Source organism: Oryx dammah, unplaced genomic scaffold, assembly GCF_014754425.2.
Source record: "Oryx dammah isolate SB20612 unplaced genomic scaffold, SCBI_Odam_1.1 HiC_scaffold_24, whole genome shotgun sequence".
In the NCBI taxonomy this organism is placed as follows: Eukaryota; Metazoa; Chordata; class Mammalia; order Artiodactyla; family Bovidae; genus Oryx; species Oryx dammah.
In genome coordinates, this window is record NW_024070208.1 from 15,324,222 (window position 1) to 15,340,094 (window position 15,873).

A 15,873-nucleotide genomic window follows, 5' to 3' on the forward strand; every position below is an offset into this window, starting at 1 on the left:
ACAGGTTTGATTCCTGGTTGGGGAACTAAGACCCCATATGCCATGCAGCGTGCCCAAAAAGAAAACAAAACAACCAAAGCAAAAGCCCCAGTTCTGCCACTTACTAGTTTGTGTTGTCCTTGGGCGTCATTTTGCTTAGGTAGAAAATGGAGCAACTTATACCAACCAGGACTTTTTTAGGGAAACAGAAAAATGCACTCTTTGGTTGAAATGAGGTTAGCATACTACCGTTTCCTTTCTCTCTGGGTCTCAGGGGAACTATTTTCTTTGTTACACATTTCCACATCATAATTGGGTTGTTAGGATGAAATGTTGGCTTTTATACTGTCTTGACACGTAACCATAAATTACTAACAGCTGTTGTACGCATTCGCTACATATGTCCTTAAGACTCCATTTGTACTTAAGTAGTTCTGACTGTAATTAAAATACCACTAAGGTATTTTTCAGTGGACAGTGACTATCAAAACTGAAAGCCAAGGCACAAGATAAAAAGATCTTCACAGGCTTTAGTCCATAATACATAATAAGGATTCTTTTTTTTTGGTCTTTATTTTTATTTACCATAGTCCTTTTAGGAAGTAGGTTTATACCACTGCCACAAAGGTTGAGAATTACTAGTTTAGCATCTAATCATTAACTAATAAACAGAAAATTAGAGTGTAGAAATTAAATTTTTTATGATACTCAGTGAAAAAATGCTGGGTTTGTCGTTTAATGGCTCAGTTGTGTCTGACTCTTTACAACCCCAGGGACGGCAGCACGCCAGGCTTCTCTGTCCATCACCAATCCCGGAGCCTGCTCAAACTCACGTCCATCAGGTCTAACGGTGATGCCATCCAACCATCTCGTCCTCTGTCGCTCTCTTCTCTTCCTGCCTTCTATCTTTCCCAGCATCAAGGTCTTTTCTAATGAGTCGACTCTTCACATCAGGTGGCCAGAGTATTGGAGCTTCAGCTTCAGCATCCGTCCTTCCAATGAATATTCAGGGTTGATTTCCTTTAGGATGCACTGGTTGGATCTCCTTGCAGTCCAAGGGACTCTCAAGAGTCTTCTCCAACACCACAGTTCAAAAGCATCAGTTCTTTGGCACTCAGCCTTCTTTATGGTTCAACTCTCACATCCATTCATGAATTCTAAGTTACAGAGTAAAAATAATACATTGAATAAGATTCTCACATTTGTCATTATTATCTGGCTTTTTATTATTTGTGTGAGCTTTTACTGAAAAGTAAAACTCAACTGAAAGCTGACTTTTTAAAGGTGCGTTTTATTTTTCAGGCCTATGATAGGTCCTGCACTACCACCTGGTTTTCTTAAATCTACACAGAAAAGTGACAAAGGCAGAAGTGATCCAGGACAAGTATCATCATATTTCAACTCTGAGGTTTGGGGATTTTTCTATTAAAGAACAAGATGTAAGAAACTCAAGACTTTACGTAGTCACGACTATAATCATTTGACTCTAATGTAAGGTGTGTCATAGTCATACTAATTTAGGGTTGTAGCATAGGCAGACAAGGTCAAAGGCTGTCACAGACCTGAGACTCTGTTAGGAAAATAACAAGGCAGCCATGTGTTGACAGGGTGTGACCTGTTTATGCTTCTCATCCTTAAAGGGAAGCTTTTAAGTCCCAGAAAGTAGAATACAGTGAACAGTTTCAGGAATCGTTGTGATTTGATACAAAAGAGAGCAAGCTGAGAAATGTTTAAATACTGAAATAATTATTATAAAATATTGAAATTAACTTTGTCCCACCCAGTTCTGGTACCATTATTTAACAGGGTCACTCGTGGGTACATGATGTTTTGAAAAGAAAGAGCCAGTGATTCCGAAATCATGGAGAAAGTCTATTTTCTTATTAGAGGGCTGCTGCTGATGCTGCTAAGTCACTTCAGTCGTGTCTGACTCTGTGCGACCCCATAGGTGGCAGCCCACCAGGCTCCCCCGTCCCTGGGATTCTCTAGGCAAGAACACTGGAGTGGGTTACCATTTCCTTCTCCAGTGCATGAAAGTGAAAAGTGAAAGTGAAGTCGCTCAGTCGTGTCCGACTCTTATCGACCCCATGGACTGCAGCCTACCAGGCTCCTCCATCCCTGGGATTTTCCAGGCAAGAGTACTGGAGTGGGGTGCCGTTGCCTTCTCCATATTAGAGGGCTAGTCCTTAACAATGGCTGAGATTTGAAGAATATAAATTTGTAATGCATTTTCTCCATATATGGGTACTATTTTCATCTTCTCCAAAGCCTTATGAAATGATTACAATCTGTATCTTAGAGATGCCAAAAGCCAGAGAAATTGGGTAACTTACTCCAGATAGCACAGTTTCTGCTTAGCAAAGCCAGAACTCAGAGCCCAGTTCTTAGGACTTTAAACCACTGTTCAGTCTGCTATTCTCAGTGCCTTCCTATATGTGAATTCATAGACACCTGTGCATCTCCACTGAGAATTCATCAGTTCCACAGAGGTTGTTACTGAAGTGAATATAATTCAGTGGTTAAGCTCATGAACTCCAGCGTTTACTCATTCTTTCAATGAATTATATAGAATACCTACAGATGATTATAGAACACCTAAGTGTGTCAGGCACTTAGTCACAGAAATCGATCTGACAACAAGTTCAGTTCCCACCTTCCAAAACGCCCAGAATCCAGCCACTTCGGCTGCCACCCTGACCCAAGCCAGTTGGTCTTCATGTCTTAGCCCTCAACGCTCTGCTGCCTCTTCTCAACACAGCAGCTGGAGTGGCCCAGAGAAAGTCAGATCGCGTCAGTCACACTCAGAACTAATTTGCTGCTCCCCTCTCTGCATAAAAGCCAGAGTCCTTACAGGGCCCTCTACAGTCTGGCTCCCATTAACTCCCTGGTTTCCTCTTACTTTGATCTGACCACACTGGACTTCTTGCACCTTAAATATGCCAGGCAGGCTCCTACCCCTGAGCCTTGATACCTCCTGTCCACATCTTCCCCAGATATTTATGTGGCTGGCTTGCCACCAGCTAGAGCACTTTTAGCTGCTAATAACAGAAAGTCCAACTCACAATGAAGCTCAGTCTCAACCTTCGTAGTTAGCAAATGGGTTGTTTGTATAACTTCTGGATGATCTAGAATCTGTATTCCCAAATTAAGGAAAATGTGTTTCAACCCTAAGATGAGGTCTAGAGACAGGGACACTCCATGGTTGGTTAACTTGATAGTCTCACGAGATCACCCAGCACCCCAGTGTTGTATGCCTTCTCTGTCACTTGCAGTATGTTAATTCCTCTTAGGCCGACCCCTTCCTTATACCAAGAAGCCTGCCAGAGTCCTTAGATTGACACACAGGTGGCAATGTCCAGACACAGAGGAATGAACCCTATCTTGTATCCCCTTTTTAGGGGGAGGAAAACCTCTCCAGGTTTCCCATAGACCTCTCCTCACATTTCTGTGGCCCACACTGAATCATATGCCCATGCTCAAGCCAATCAGCTGGGCACAAGGAGTGAGACCAAAGTGATTGGCTTAAAATTATCACCGTTTTCCCCAGGAATTAGAGAAGGTTTTAGTTTCCTGAAAAAAACATGATTCCAACCAGCATGAACAAACACTGGGTTCTCTTAGCAATAGCTATTGGTTGGAGCTGTTACAGTCCCTACAAATTTCAGGCCTCTACCTTTATAAAACTATCTCTTATTAGAAGGAAGTGTAAATATCATTAGCTTATCCCATTATCCTGAATGTCAACACTCTATTGATATTACGTTTCTTGTAATTTTTAAAGTTTATTATACCTTTTACATCTGCTTGTTTTATGTCACCAAGTATTATGTTTGTAGGGGGCTATAAATATGTTTAATATAATGTCTTTGCCATCAAAGAGCTTACTGTTTTTGAGAAAAGCTAAAACATTTAAAGTTAAATCTTTAGCAGTCGAAATAAAGGAAATAATAGTCTGCTGTAGTATAAGTAGAAAAAATACTGGCTTTGATCTTAGAATATTTACAAGTTTTATAACCTCAGACAAGTTGTTTAATCTTTCCAAGTTTATTTCTCTAAATCTAGGTTTCCTCAAAAAGAAAACAGGAATAATAATGCTATTTCCTGGTTTTATTATGAGGTTCAAATGAGACAAACTCTCTCTCAGTTATTGAGAGAGAGAGAGTGTGTGGCTTAGAATCAGCCATAAGACAAGGTGTAATTATCTAGTTATTTGTACTGAAAACAATTGCTATAAAGGTTCAGAGAAGAAACCACAGAGATTTACCATTGAGTGGTAACAGGGAAAGTGTAAACAACACAAAGTAACTCGCCTGGTCCTGGTAGTTGAAAAAATAAGAGGAAGAAACTACCGGTCCCAGCGGGAGTACAAACATCTTATTGTGATTCATCTTGTTTATCTTATTCTTTCTCCTCCTCGAGGTCAAGGACTATTTTAAACCCTAGTGTATATAGCATCTAACACAGAGTCTTACGTGAAAACCCTTTATTAAAATGATTTACCAAAAACAGTTTGAATTCCATTTTTGCAATAATGTTGTGTCTCTAGAGTACTTTGGGCACCAAATGCATCCGTTTGCGCCAGCATTTTGGAGGGCACTGCACAGCATTTCTGTCTCAATGGACTGTACTAAGTCATGAAGGCTAATATAGCTTCCAAGAATGTCTTATTCATGTGTTTCTTCTTCCAAAGAGCTCTTTCTGTACCAGGGAAGAGAATGGCTTCAACTGTGTCTTCTCTGACCACTTCCCTGGAGTATTACAGAGGAATTGTGAGGCCACATCTGTGTCCATCAGGAGTAGAGCTGAGTGAGTTAATGAGCTCTGCCGTGGACACAGGGGCCGAGGTGGGACAGATCCCACGCCCTGGGTTTGTGGTCTCCGTTGGGTGCACTTGACGAAGACACAGGAAAGGTACTCAGTGATTAGCCAGTGGCACGGTGTTTGCACTTTCATCCTGTTTCTAGGTTATCAGTCTCAGTTAAGTTTTGAGTAATTTAGGATCATTTTCTATAATGTGTCGCCCCACTCTTGGTTTAAAGGTCCTGTCTTGTTTCAGAAGGAAACAGATAGCAGTGAGGAGGAAGACGTTGTCGGGCCGATGCCTGCCAAAGGACCAGTTAACTCCAGTGTAACAGCAGAGTTTGAAAAGAGGGCCCAGAGAATGAAAGAAAAACTGACTAAAGGAGATGACGTAAGTTTCAAATACACAGTACACTTTACTCTGAGGAATCGACCGGATAGATCAAAAAATCTCAATTTTGTTAACAGACATTTAAAAAATGTCCTTCTGCATGTGTATGTATATAAAAATTTGTTCTCTAGGATAACTCAGAAGCCATAAAAGGAGAAAACTGACAAATTTGCGCAATTAAAAATGACAGTATGGCAAAAGATAACATTAAATCCAAAGGACAATAAATTAGATGAAAGTATTTATAACATATTTGACAAGAAAAATAAGCCATCTATTAAATCATTTTCTCTTCAGTTCAGTTCAGTTGCTCAGTTGTGTCTCACTCTGTGACCCCACGGACTGCAACACACCAGGCCTCCCTGTCCATCACCAACTCCCAGAGTTCACTCAAACTCATGTCCTTCGAGTCGGTGATGCCAACCAACCATCTCATCCTCTGTTGTCCCCTCTCCTTCTGCCTTCAGTCTTTCCCAGCATCAGTCTTTTGCAAGGAATCAGTTCTTCACGTCGGGTGGCCATAGTATTGGAGCTTCAGCTTCAACATCAGTCCTTCCAATGAGTATTCGGGACTGATCTCCTTTAGGATGGACTGGTTGGATCTCCTTGCAGTCCAAGGGACTCTCAAGAGTCTTCTCCAACACCACAGTTCAAAAGTATCAATTCTTTGGCACTCAGCTTTCTTTATAGTCCAGCTCTCACATCCATACATGACCACTGGAAAAACCATAGCTTTGACTAGACAGGCCTTTGCCTTTCTCTTAATGTCTCTTTCTCTTAACATCTGCCTCAGTTGAGAAGCATAGTCACTTAGGTAGTATTCTACACACATACACACATGTCCACACTTTGCAGGCTACTTTTTTTTGTTTTACTTTTTATTTCTCTTAAAGGATTCATCTAAACCAATTACAAGAGAGTCTTGGATGACTGAACTTCCTCCAGAAATGAAAGACTTTGGTCTCGGGCCCAGAACTTTCAAGAGAAGAGCTGATGGCAAATCTGGAGACCGATCAGTCTGGACTGACACTCCAGCCGACAGGGAAAGGAAAGCTAAGGTGAGAGGGCTTGTGTGTTCCTGTATTTCTGTCCCATGTTGGCTCTATTTTGAAAAAAAAAGAAGGCAGAATTATTCCAGGGTACTATTAGCTTATGATTCCAAAGGGAAAAGCTTTCCCCTGAAGGAAATTTATAAGAAAAGAAAGCGACACCAGTTGCTTCCTGTGTATTCACTTATACTGTTTCCCAACAAATTGTCTCATTAAACCTCAAGAGAACCTGGAGACATAAGTTTATTAACCTCATTTTATGAAAGGAGACACTCTACCCTATGAGGTCATTTTTTTTCTGGAATTAAATGCTGGTAAGTGATGAACAGTAATTCCGTTCTAGACCTTTCTGATTCCAATCCCCCAGTCTTTATACATCATACTGTCTCATGAAAGTTTCTTTTAAAATATCTTGGAAAAAACCAAGGCACAGATTAACCTAGCAAGTTAAGTGATAGATAGTGACTGTCTCTGAAAATAACAGTAGCTCCAGTGCACTAAACTTCACATTACTGTCAAGATAGGCAAAAAAGCCCTTTCCTTAATACATTGAATAATTTACCAAAAAAAGAAAAAGAAAAAACTATGCATAAAATACACCATTATTATTAAATTTTCTTCTCTTGGATTTCTACACTTATTATGAAGTATTCCATTGTTAAGAATCCAGCCAGTACTAACTCCTTAAATTCACTTCATCAGAGATTCCAATTTCCTTGAGTTGTGAATGCTATCTTAAATGCTTGACTAATTGGCGCCTTATGGTTATAACTTATCAGTTCTAAATGAAACAGTTCCGTACTTAATTCATGCCCCTAACTCTGTCTTGTTCATTAGTACCTAGAATTATGAGGATTTCTATTTTCATTCTATAACCAAAAATTGAATGTCTCCTCTGGCAAGCATCATGTTTGGTCACAGGTGACAGAAAAAGCTCCTTAAGACACTTTGATTTTCATGAAGAATTGGTTATGAAATAGTGTTGTTCTTAAAATGTAGATGATATGTGGAAATCACCTCATTTTAGCAGAATATGTGGCAAAACCATAAGTTCTCTTTTGCCCTGAAGATTCAAGGAAATCCAAGAGTTATAATAGACAGGTGAGGTGAACCAAGACACCTGGGGGAAGAGGCGACAGAAGGTGGGGATAGAAGTGAGCCACACCCCACAGCCCCACTGCTGGGCATATACCCTGAGGAAACCGCCATTGAAAAAGGCATCGTGCTCACTGCAGCACTGTTTACAATAGCTGGGACATGGAAGTAACCTAGATGTCCACCGACAGATGAATGGCTAAAGAGTTCGTGGTATTAATACATGTACATAATGGAATATTACTCAGCCATAGAAAGGAATGCATTTGAGTCAGTTCTAATGAAGTGGATGAACCTAGAGCCTGTTACACAGAGTGAAGTAAGTCAGAAAGAGAAAAATTAATATCGTATATTAACACATACATACGGAATCTAGAAAGATGGTACAGATGAATCTATTTGCAGGGCAGCAGTGGAGACGCAGACAGAACAGACTTGTGGACACAGCAGGGGAAGGGGAGGGTGAGACAGACTGAGAGCTTAGCTTGGAAGCACACATTACCATGTGTCAAATAGGGAGCCAGTCGGGATTTGCTCTGTGACTCAGGGAACTCGCACCGGGGCTCTGTGACAACCTGCAGGGGTGGGGGGAGGTTCCAGAGGGAGGGGACGTATATATACCTATGGTTGATTCATGTTGATGTATGGCAGAAACCAACACAATATTGTAAACCAGTTATCTTCCAATTAATAAATACAAAAAATTAAAAGATGTGAGCCACACACCATGAATGACTAGTGTTGGAATGCCTGTCTGCTCTTTCTTAACTGGTCTTTTATAAAAATCACTTACTGGCATTTTTATAATTTCACCTTTAAGATTGTCTCCAAAAAGACAACTTAATACCCTTGCTTACATGGATTTTTTTTTTAATATTTTTAAAATATTTATTTATTTGGCTTACTTGGGTCTTACTTGCCGCATGGAGAATCTTCCACTGTGGCATGTGGAATATTTGATTGCAGCACACAGACTCTCCAGTTGTAGTGTGCAGCCTCAGCTGCCCTGTGGCCTGTGGCATCTTAATTCCCCGACCTGGGATTGAACCTGTGTCCTCTGCATTGCAAGGCGGATTCTTGACCACCAGGAAAATCCCTTACATGGACTTTTCATTTGTGCTTTTTTCAGACCTCCTGTTCCTCATTGTGTGTGAGTACATGTCTAGCCTACAGCCAGATATGCAAGAAGTCTTCCTCAAAGGAAAATAACACAGAAAGATGAAAAGAAGAGAAAGTAACCAGTACAATTGGAACTTAAGATTTTAGGTCCTGTGACTGAGTTCTTTAGATCTAGTCATTCTTTTTACAGCTGAACGTGTTTTGTTGTATATTTAAAACAGACTCACAAAGGGATTGTTAATACCCCTTAGATCTTATGTGGTACTGTATCACAGCATGTAATACCGTAGACTTATATTTGTGGTAGAATTTATCACAGAAAGTATCACAGAGCTGTCCTTTATAAAATGAAGTTGCTCAGTCGTGTCCGACTCTTTTCAACCCCATGGGCCTACCAGGTTCCTCTGTCCATGGGACTTTCCAGGCAAGAGTACTGGAGTGGGTTGCCATTTCCTTCTCCAGGGGATCTTCTCGACCCAGGGATCAAACCTCCGTCTCCCACATTGTAGGCAGGCGCCTTACTGTCTGAGCCACCAGGGAAATCCTTCATAAAGGTCGTGACTAATTTTTGATTTTTGTAATGGATCTTCGTCAAGTTTCCTTTGTTTCTCTCTCTCCAAATATCCTTTTTGTATGTTTTTTCCATTATTTCCCCCCCTTTTTTTTAAATTTTTTTATCATCTTACTTTTTATATTTGATTCCCCAGCATTCATCTCCCTACCACTAATGCCAACATGGCCTAAGTGAAATAAGATTAGAAAGAAATGAAAGTGTTATGCATAAACTAATTGAATAAGATCTGTTATGGTCTCACCTCCCAGTCTTGACTAGATTTACTAACTCTTAGATGGTCAGGTCTTCACCTCCATCTTATTAGAACATCATCTTTCTCTTAATATTACAAGTAAAGAATCTGTTTCTGGGAAAATTGTTATGGAAAAATGAGAAATGAGCTACTCCTGTGTTTTTTTAACATACTTTATTAAGTACAGTGTTGTTTTAGCCCATTATTTAGATAAAAACTGGGGTCCTCTTTGACTTTCTTAAGCAAATAGCAACAGTATAAAAACATGCTTTGAGAAAAATAGTTTTCAGTTTTTGTCTGAGGCTTATAAAAAATAATTCCTGGTTCGGGCTGTATTCTCCAGAATATTTTTTTTTCCTAACCAAAATTTATTGGAAATTTTCCTAAGTATTTCATCAGTGTGTGTGCTGTAGTAAATGGTATATCTTTTTAAATTTCAGATTCTAATTGTTCCTTGCTGGTATGTTTTGCTTGTTGGCCTGGTATCCTACAGATTTGCTACGCATCTGTGTGCTCAGCCATGTCCAACTCTTTGCGACCCCTTAGTCAGTAGCCCATTGGGCTCCTCTGTCCATGGAATTTTCCAGGCAAGAATACTAGAGTGGGTTGCCCTTTCCTTCTCCAGGGGATCCTCCTGACCCAGGGATCAAATCCACACTTCCTCTGTCTCCAGCATCAGCAGGTGGATTCTTTACCACTGAGCCACCTGGAAAGCCCCAGCTTTGCTATACTTGCTTATTAATGCTAAAAGTTGTTTAATAGATTCTGTGGAGTTTTCTACATTGACACTCATATATGTCTTCTGTGCCTAAAGATAGTTTTTATTTTTTTATACCCCTTTTGTTTCTTTCTCTGTATTTTTTTCCCTCAAGAGCACTTTTCCTGGTTTTGAAAACAGTAGTGTCAGATTTCTTCTAAAGCCTTGTTTTCTCTTCTGCGTTTTATTACCATTTGCCAGACTCGTCTCTGAGTTTGATAAAGTCCAGTTAGTTGATCGGATGGGGTTTTGTGGGCTTTTCCCTTGTTCTCAGGAGAATGTTAGAGTAGGAGACACAGATCCCTTACCAAGGACATTACCATTTCCAGTGGGAAGAGGGTCAGCAGGCCTGGCTTTGTCTAGTCTCCTGTCACTCAATCTGAATTAAAATGATAGTATTTCTTGTTCATTTTTTCCTGATAATGTGGTTCCATAATTCCATAATGTGTTATCTGTTCATTCCTCAGGAGATGCAAGAAGCAAGAAAGTCATTCAGTAAGAAGGATGAAGAGTATATACTGTCAGGAAGGGATAAGAGATTGGCTGAGCAAGTATCCTCATACAATGTAAGTCAGAGAATAAAATGCATAACCTTTCTTTTCTTTTTTACATCTTTTAATGCTCTTCTCATTTTTTTTCTCTTTTTCTTGTTTCTCTTTCTTTTATATGTTTTTCTTTTCATCTCAGTCTTTTTCTATACATCTGTACTGAAAAATATTCTGGTGTGTTCATATATATACACACATATATGTATAATCCTCATGTTGTGGGCTTTCTTGATGCATTTCTTAATATTTTCAGGGTTTTTATTTATTTATTTATTTTAATTGGAGGCTAATTTCTTTAACAGTATTGTATTGGTTTTGCCATACATTGACATGAATCCGCCACAGGTGTACACGTGTTCCCGATCCTGAACCACCCTCCCACCTCCCTCCCCATCCCATCCCTCTGGGTCATCCCAGTGCACCAGCCCCAAGCACCCTGTCTCATGCATTGAACCTGGACTGGCGATTCATTACACATATGATAATATACATGTTTCAATGCCATTCTCCCAAATCATCCCACCCCAGTTCATTTTTTACTTAAATCATATATCAGAAATTCAATTCCTGGAGATGGGTAGCACATGATCAGAAAGTAAGAGCCCTATTAACTCCTAGAGATCCCAATTCATACATTTCTAAATATAAGCCATTTTGGAATATTTGATGTAAAGCTTTAAATAAAAGTATGAAACTTTAAAATACAGTTCAATTTAAATTTGAAAACAGTCAGGATTCATTGGGTAAATTATTATTTGTGTAATTGTCTCTTACTCATTAAAAAAAAAAAAAACGGCAAAAAAACCTGGTATTTCACTCAAAGAATAAATAAACCACTGAACCCTTCAGCTCCTGAAAGGTATTCAGGTATTTAGGAAAATTACCTTCTGTTCCCAGTGCATTAGTTTATGAAAGGTTCTATAAGCATTAAAAATATAGTTAGCAAAGTATTCACAGACTTGAGAGTGCTTCACTCCCAATAGCCTTAAAAAGACTTCTGTAGGAATCTTCATAGGAACTTTATTCATAACAGCTAATTTCTTTGATAAGCCCAGGTATCTATCAGTAAGCAGGGGGGTGAGGGGGAGTGTATATATGATGAAATACTACTTGGCAATAAAAATGAACAGATTACAAATACATGCAACATTGTGGATTAATCTCAAAGTCATTATGCTGAATGCGGGGGGTCATACCCAAGATTTCATACACATGTACCACTGTATGATTCCGTTTATATGAAGCTCCACAATAAGCAAAATGTATCTGTGGTGGAAAAAAATCAGAATAGTTGTTGTTGGAGCGGGAGTGTGGAGATGGATGAGAAAGGAACACGCAGAGCTTCTGCAGTGATGGAAATACGTCCCACATATTGCTAGGAGTTCAAGTTGCAAAGCTCAGTGGATGCAGTGTTAAGATTTGCACATTTCATTCTATGTAAATTACTTTAAAAGAAAACAGTGTAAACAAATATAGAACATGTAATGATGTCTGCAATTTACTTTAAAATGCTTCCAAAAAATTAGGGTTTGAGTCTTATCGTGAAATTTTGGTTACTTATGAGACCTACTTTTCAAAATATTAATATCGTTTTCAGACTGAACCACCTCCTAGTATTGATAAATTGAACAGTCTTTATAAAATATGACCATGAAGGCAAGAGTCGGACATAATTGAGCGACTAAGCACAGGAAGGCAAAAGAAAAACCAAACAATCTTAGCATGAATTTTCTAAAGCTTCTGAGAAACTATCACATTCAAAATTAATTGCCCTAGCTTTTTACAAATTAGTATAAAACATACACGTTTTGTTAAATTATTAAATTTGGTAAATCAACAAACTGGTCGTTTAGCAAATTGATCTCACATGAGTTGGCTTTTGGTGTGATTTTCTGCGAACTAACGGCTTCTAGATATTTTTATTGCTTACTTATAAGTTCTCCTCTGTGTCAGTCACAGTGTGCAAATGTGCTAAACCAGGTAGACAGCACACCTGAAACAAACTGATGTCACAGCTCATTTCGTTTATCATAACAACAGTCCACTTGAATTGTGTGAACTGACTATAATAGTCTAGCGGCTTAATGTATTCCTCTGTCTTTCTTGGTGTTCAGTTTACTACTTCAGGGGATCGGTCAGTGGAAACTGACTGTTTTTCTTTCTCCATCCATGTTCACTTTTTGTTACCTTCTGCAGTTTCACCCATCAGCGTAGACCGCTTTCCTCAGCACCAGCTCTAGGAAGTACCAGCAGTATTTCCAGCGCTCCTCACAGTTTCTCCAAACCCTGCTGTCTGTTTCCTCTAGCTCTTTCTTAAACCTTCAGCCTTTCCCATCCAACTCTTGATAGCCTGTCTGCCTTCATCCTTATTGTCTCATTAGTGAATTATTATCTCATTAGTGGAAGAAGGGAGGGAAAATGTGGAGAAATTGCACTAAAAGATTAAATTTTACAGCATAAATATTTTACATTTATATGTACACATATAATTATATTTATTCTCCATTATAGTTCTCCATCCTCAGATTAACCCTACTCCTGTGCTTTCTGTTCTCTTTCCCCCTCTGTTAATACCGAACTACCAGACAGAACCATCTGTTTTACGGGACACCTGTGTGAGAACCTGGTGGATTTTCACAGCACAGGTTCCTGAGATCCACAGTGGCAGTTTTGATTCACTGGATCTGTCATGGGGCTCAGGAATCTGTTTTTCTTTTCAACCAGTCAAGGGTGGAGAGAGATGGCCTTTCAAGTATTTTTACTCAGTATTTATTGAGTATTGTCCCCTCAGAAAACTTCTCCTGGACATTTGGATGTCATTATAAGTTTCAATAGTTTGCAGAGATACAATTTATAGCTTGTTTTATTATTCTTTTCAGTGTTTCAAATGGAATCCAAATGCCTTTGCAACTTATTATCTATTATTATCCTTTAAAAATATGTATGAACAAGCTCTTCCTTAACAGTTGGAAATTTTATTTCATCCTTTTTTCTCCTTGAATACATAATTTCATTTCTCTTATGCCACAAATTTTATCTTAATGGAATTCACTTTTACGCTTGAAAGTCTTTTATGATTATACTTGATAAGTCATATTTCACTTCAGCAAATCTATGCACATAAATTGAAACCAAAAGGTTTTAATTTCCTGTATCTAAAGTCTAAATGTTTACACTTTTCTTTCCTTTTGGATTAAGTTGTAAATTCAGTTGATCAAAACAGTATAAACATATCTCAGATTTTGATAATTATTAAATGTCAAAAGTAAAATGTAAACTTAATATTTAATGAAAGACCTTTTCTCCAGTTACTTTCTGGTCTTTTGTTGAATGTTACTTACTGCTAGAATAAGACAGATTTTAACATCAAATATGTTCTTTAGTTTGTTCATTTGTACAGTTAAGAGTCTTATGATTAAGAGTTAGGGAACCATGTTCACATACAGCAGTGGGTAAGAATGGAACACAGTTCATTATTATGATGTCATTCAGTTCTTTAAACAGTTTCTATTTATTTACTTAAACCTCAGAATGATCTATTAACAAAAAATTATTATGTCCGTACTTTCACTCTGTCTCCACTTTGATTTTTTTTTTTTCACATCAGTCCCTTTTTTTTCTTTTGCAATTAGAACGGCTTGACATTCAGTAACTTCTCAGCGGAGGGATGTTTCCGTCTTTTTCCAAAGGGTACAAGCTGGCAGCATTGCCCCCTACTGGATACTGAAGAGCGCGACAAACAGGGACAGGAAGGACTGTGGTGCCCTGACTTCCTCAGTCTCACTTTCCAAATCCACATAATGGCAATAATAACATTTAATTTATATTGATTGTAAATTTAGGTGTTGTCCAGATTACAATATAGTAAATGCTCAGTAAATTGAATACTTAACATTTATTGACTGATTCTTACGTACCCCAATATGGTACTAAATCCTTTGTATTCTTTAGGTGACCTAACTCCTACCTCATCCAAATATTTGGACATTATTGCTACTAGGATTTATTATTTTACAGCTGAGAAACTTAGGCATAAATTACTTGCCTGTGATCAACAAGTGTTGAAAATGTCAGCACCATCATTGCTACTCTTGATTTTTCCAAATTCCATGCTTATGTTCTTAACTGTTTTCCATGCTATGTGTATCGATAGGTTATTTTTTCTTAGCAATATTTGATTCTTTTTACCTCCAATTTCATTAAAAATAAAGACTTAGAAAGCACCTAACTTGCAAATCAATTTGTTTCCTAAAGATGTATGAAATGACCTATGTATGGAATGAGAGGGATTGAGAAGTTGGAAATAGTGCTAATTTAAATAAATACTTAACTATTACAGCATCCAGCTAGAGCTAAGTTTATAGGAAATAACCACATAACCTAGTTGACAAAGTCAGATCTCATTGTCAAATCAGACAAGTGAGGCTGACTTTCTGTGAAAAAGTCTGACTTCATTTCTCTGTTCAAATAAATATGATTATGATCATTTCTATGACACTTCTGAATTGTACCGTAGGTGGGTAGGTGCCATGAATTTGTCTTCTAATGAAATAAGATGCTGCCACCTTCATCATTTTGTACCAGTTATTTTGCTTTCACTGAGTTCCCTTCATGTCTTTGCTCTCAAATATATTCTCTGACAGGAGACAGGGTCTGGAAGAGATGTGGTTGTTAAGCAAAACTTGCCCTGTCTTTCATTGTCCCATTCTGCAATGTATCTGAATTCAGAAACATTCCAACAGCAGCAGAAATACCATTCCAAAAGGATATTACACTCTTTAAGAGAAATTACGTTTGAGACACAAAATAGCACAAAGCCTCCTGGGTTTACGGTTCCTTGATTAGAAGTTTTGTTCATACCAGTATTGCAGGGTTTTTTATTTGATACTCTGGAGCCTTGCTCCCCAACACAGTGTTCTCTAATAAGATTCCGAAAGGCCTCTCCTTCATTAAATGGAAAAGGGTGTAATAAAAGGGTAGACATCCTCACAAGATGCATTATCAGGCAAATCCGTTTTAAGCGAGGCTACATGTAGAAGCTGAGAATCATGGGTAGGGAACGTTGAAATTCCCCATGCCTTCAATACCCCTTGGAATCCACTCTGTGTGGCCCCTAGGGATGGATGGACACACACACACACACCTACCTGGCCCTGCTCACTCACACATACACACCTACCTGGCCCTGCTCACACACGCACACACCTACCTGGCCCTGCTCACACACACACACACACACCTACCTGGCCCTGCTCACTCACACATACACACCTACCTGGCCCTGCTCACACACACACACACACGCACACACCTACCTGGCCCTGCTCAC

The 15,873-nt window shown here is 38.9% G+C and overlaps 1 protein-coding gene across 2 annotated transcripts in view; it reads left to right on the top strand.

The window, feature by feature from the left end:
• GPALPP1 (GPALPP motifs containing 1) overlaps positions 1 to 15,873 on the top strand; it is a 34,233-nt gene that overhangs the window by 13,021 nt on the left and 5,339 nt on the right. The window contains exons 4-7 of one of the 2 annotated variants that reach the window (XM_040267217.1): positions 1,282 to 1,387; positions 5,036 to 5,170; positions 6,064 to 6,228; positions 10,464 to 10,562. In XM_040267217.1, the coding sequence (XP_040123151.1) occupies positions 1,282 to 1,387; positions 5,036 to 5,170; positions 6,064 to 6,228; positions 10,464 to 10,562 (505 nt within the window). The remainder of the gene's footprint in view (positions 1 to 1,281; positions 1,388 to 5,035; positions 5,171 to 6,063; positions 6,229 to 10,463; positions 10,563 to 15,873) is intronic. The other variant, XM_040267218.1, reaches the window with a different exon arrangement.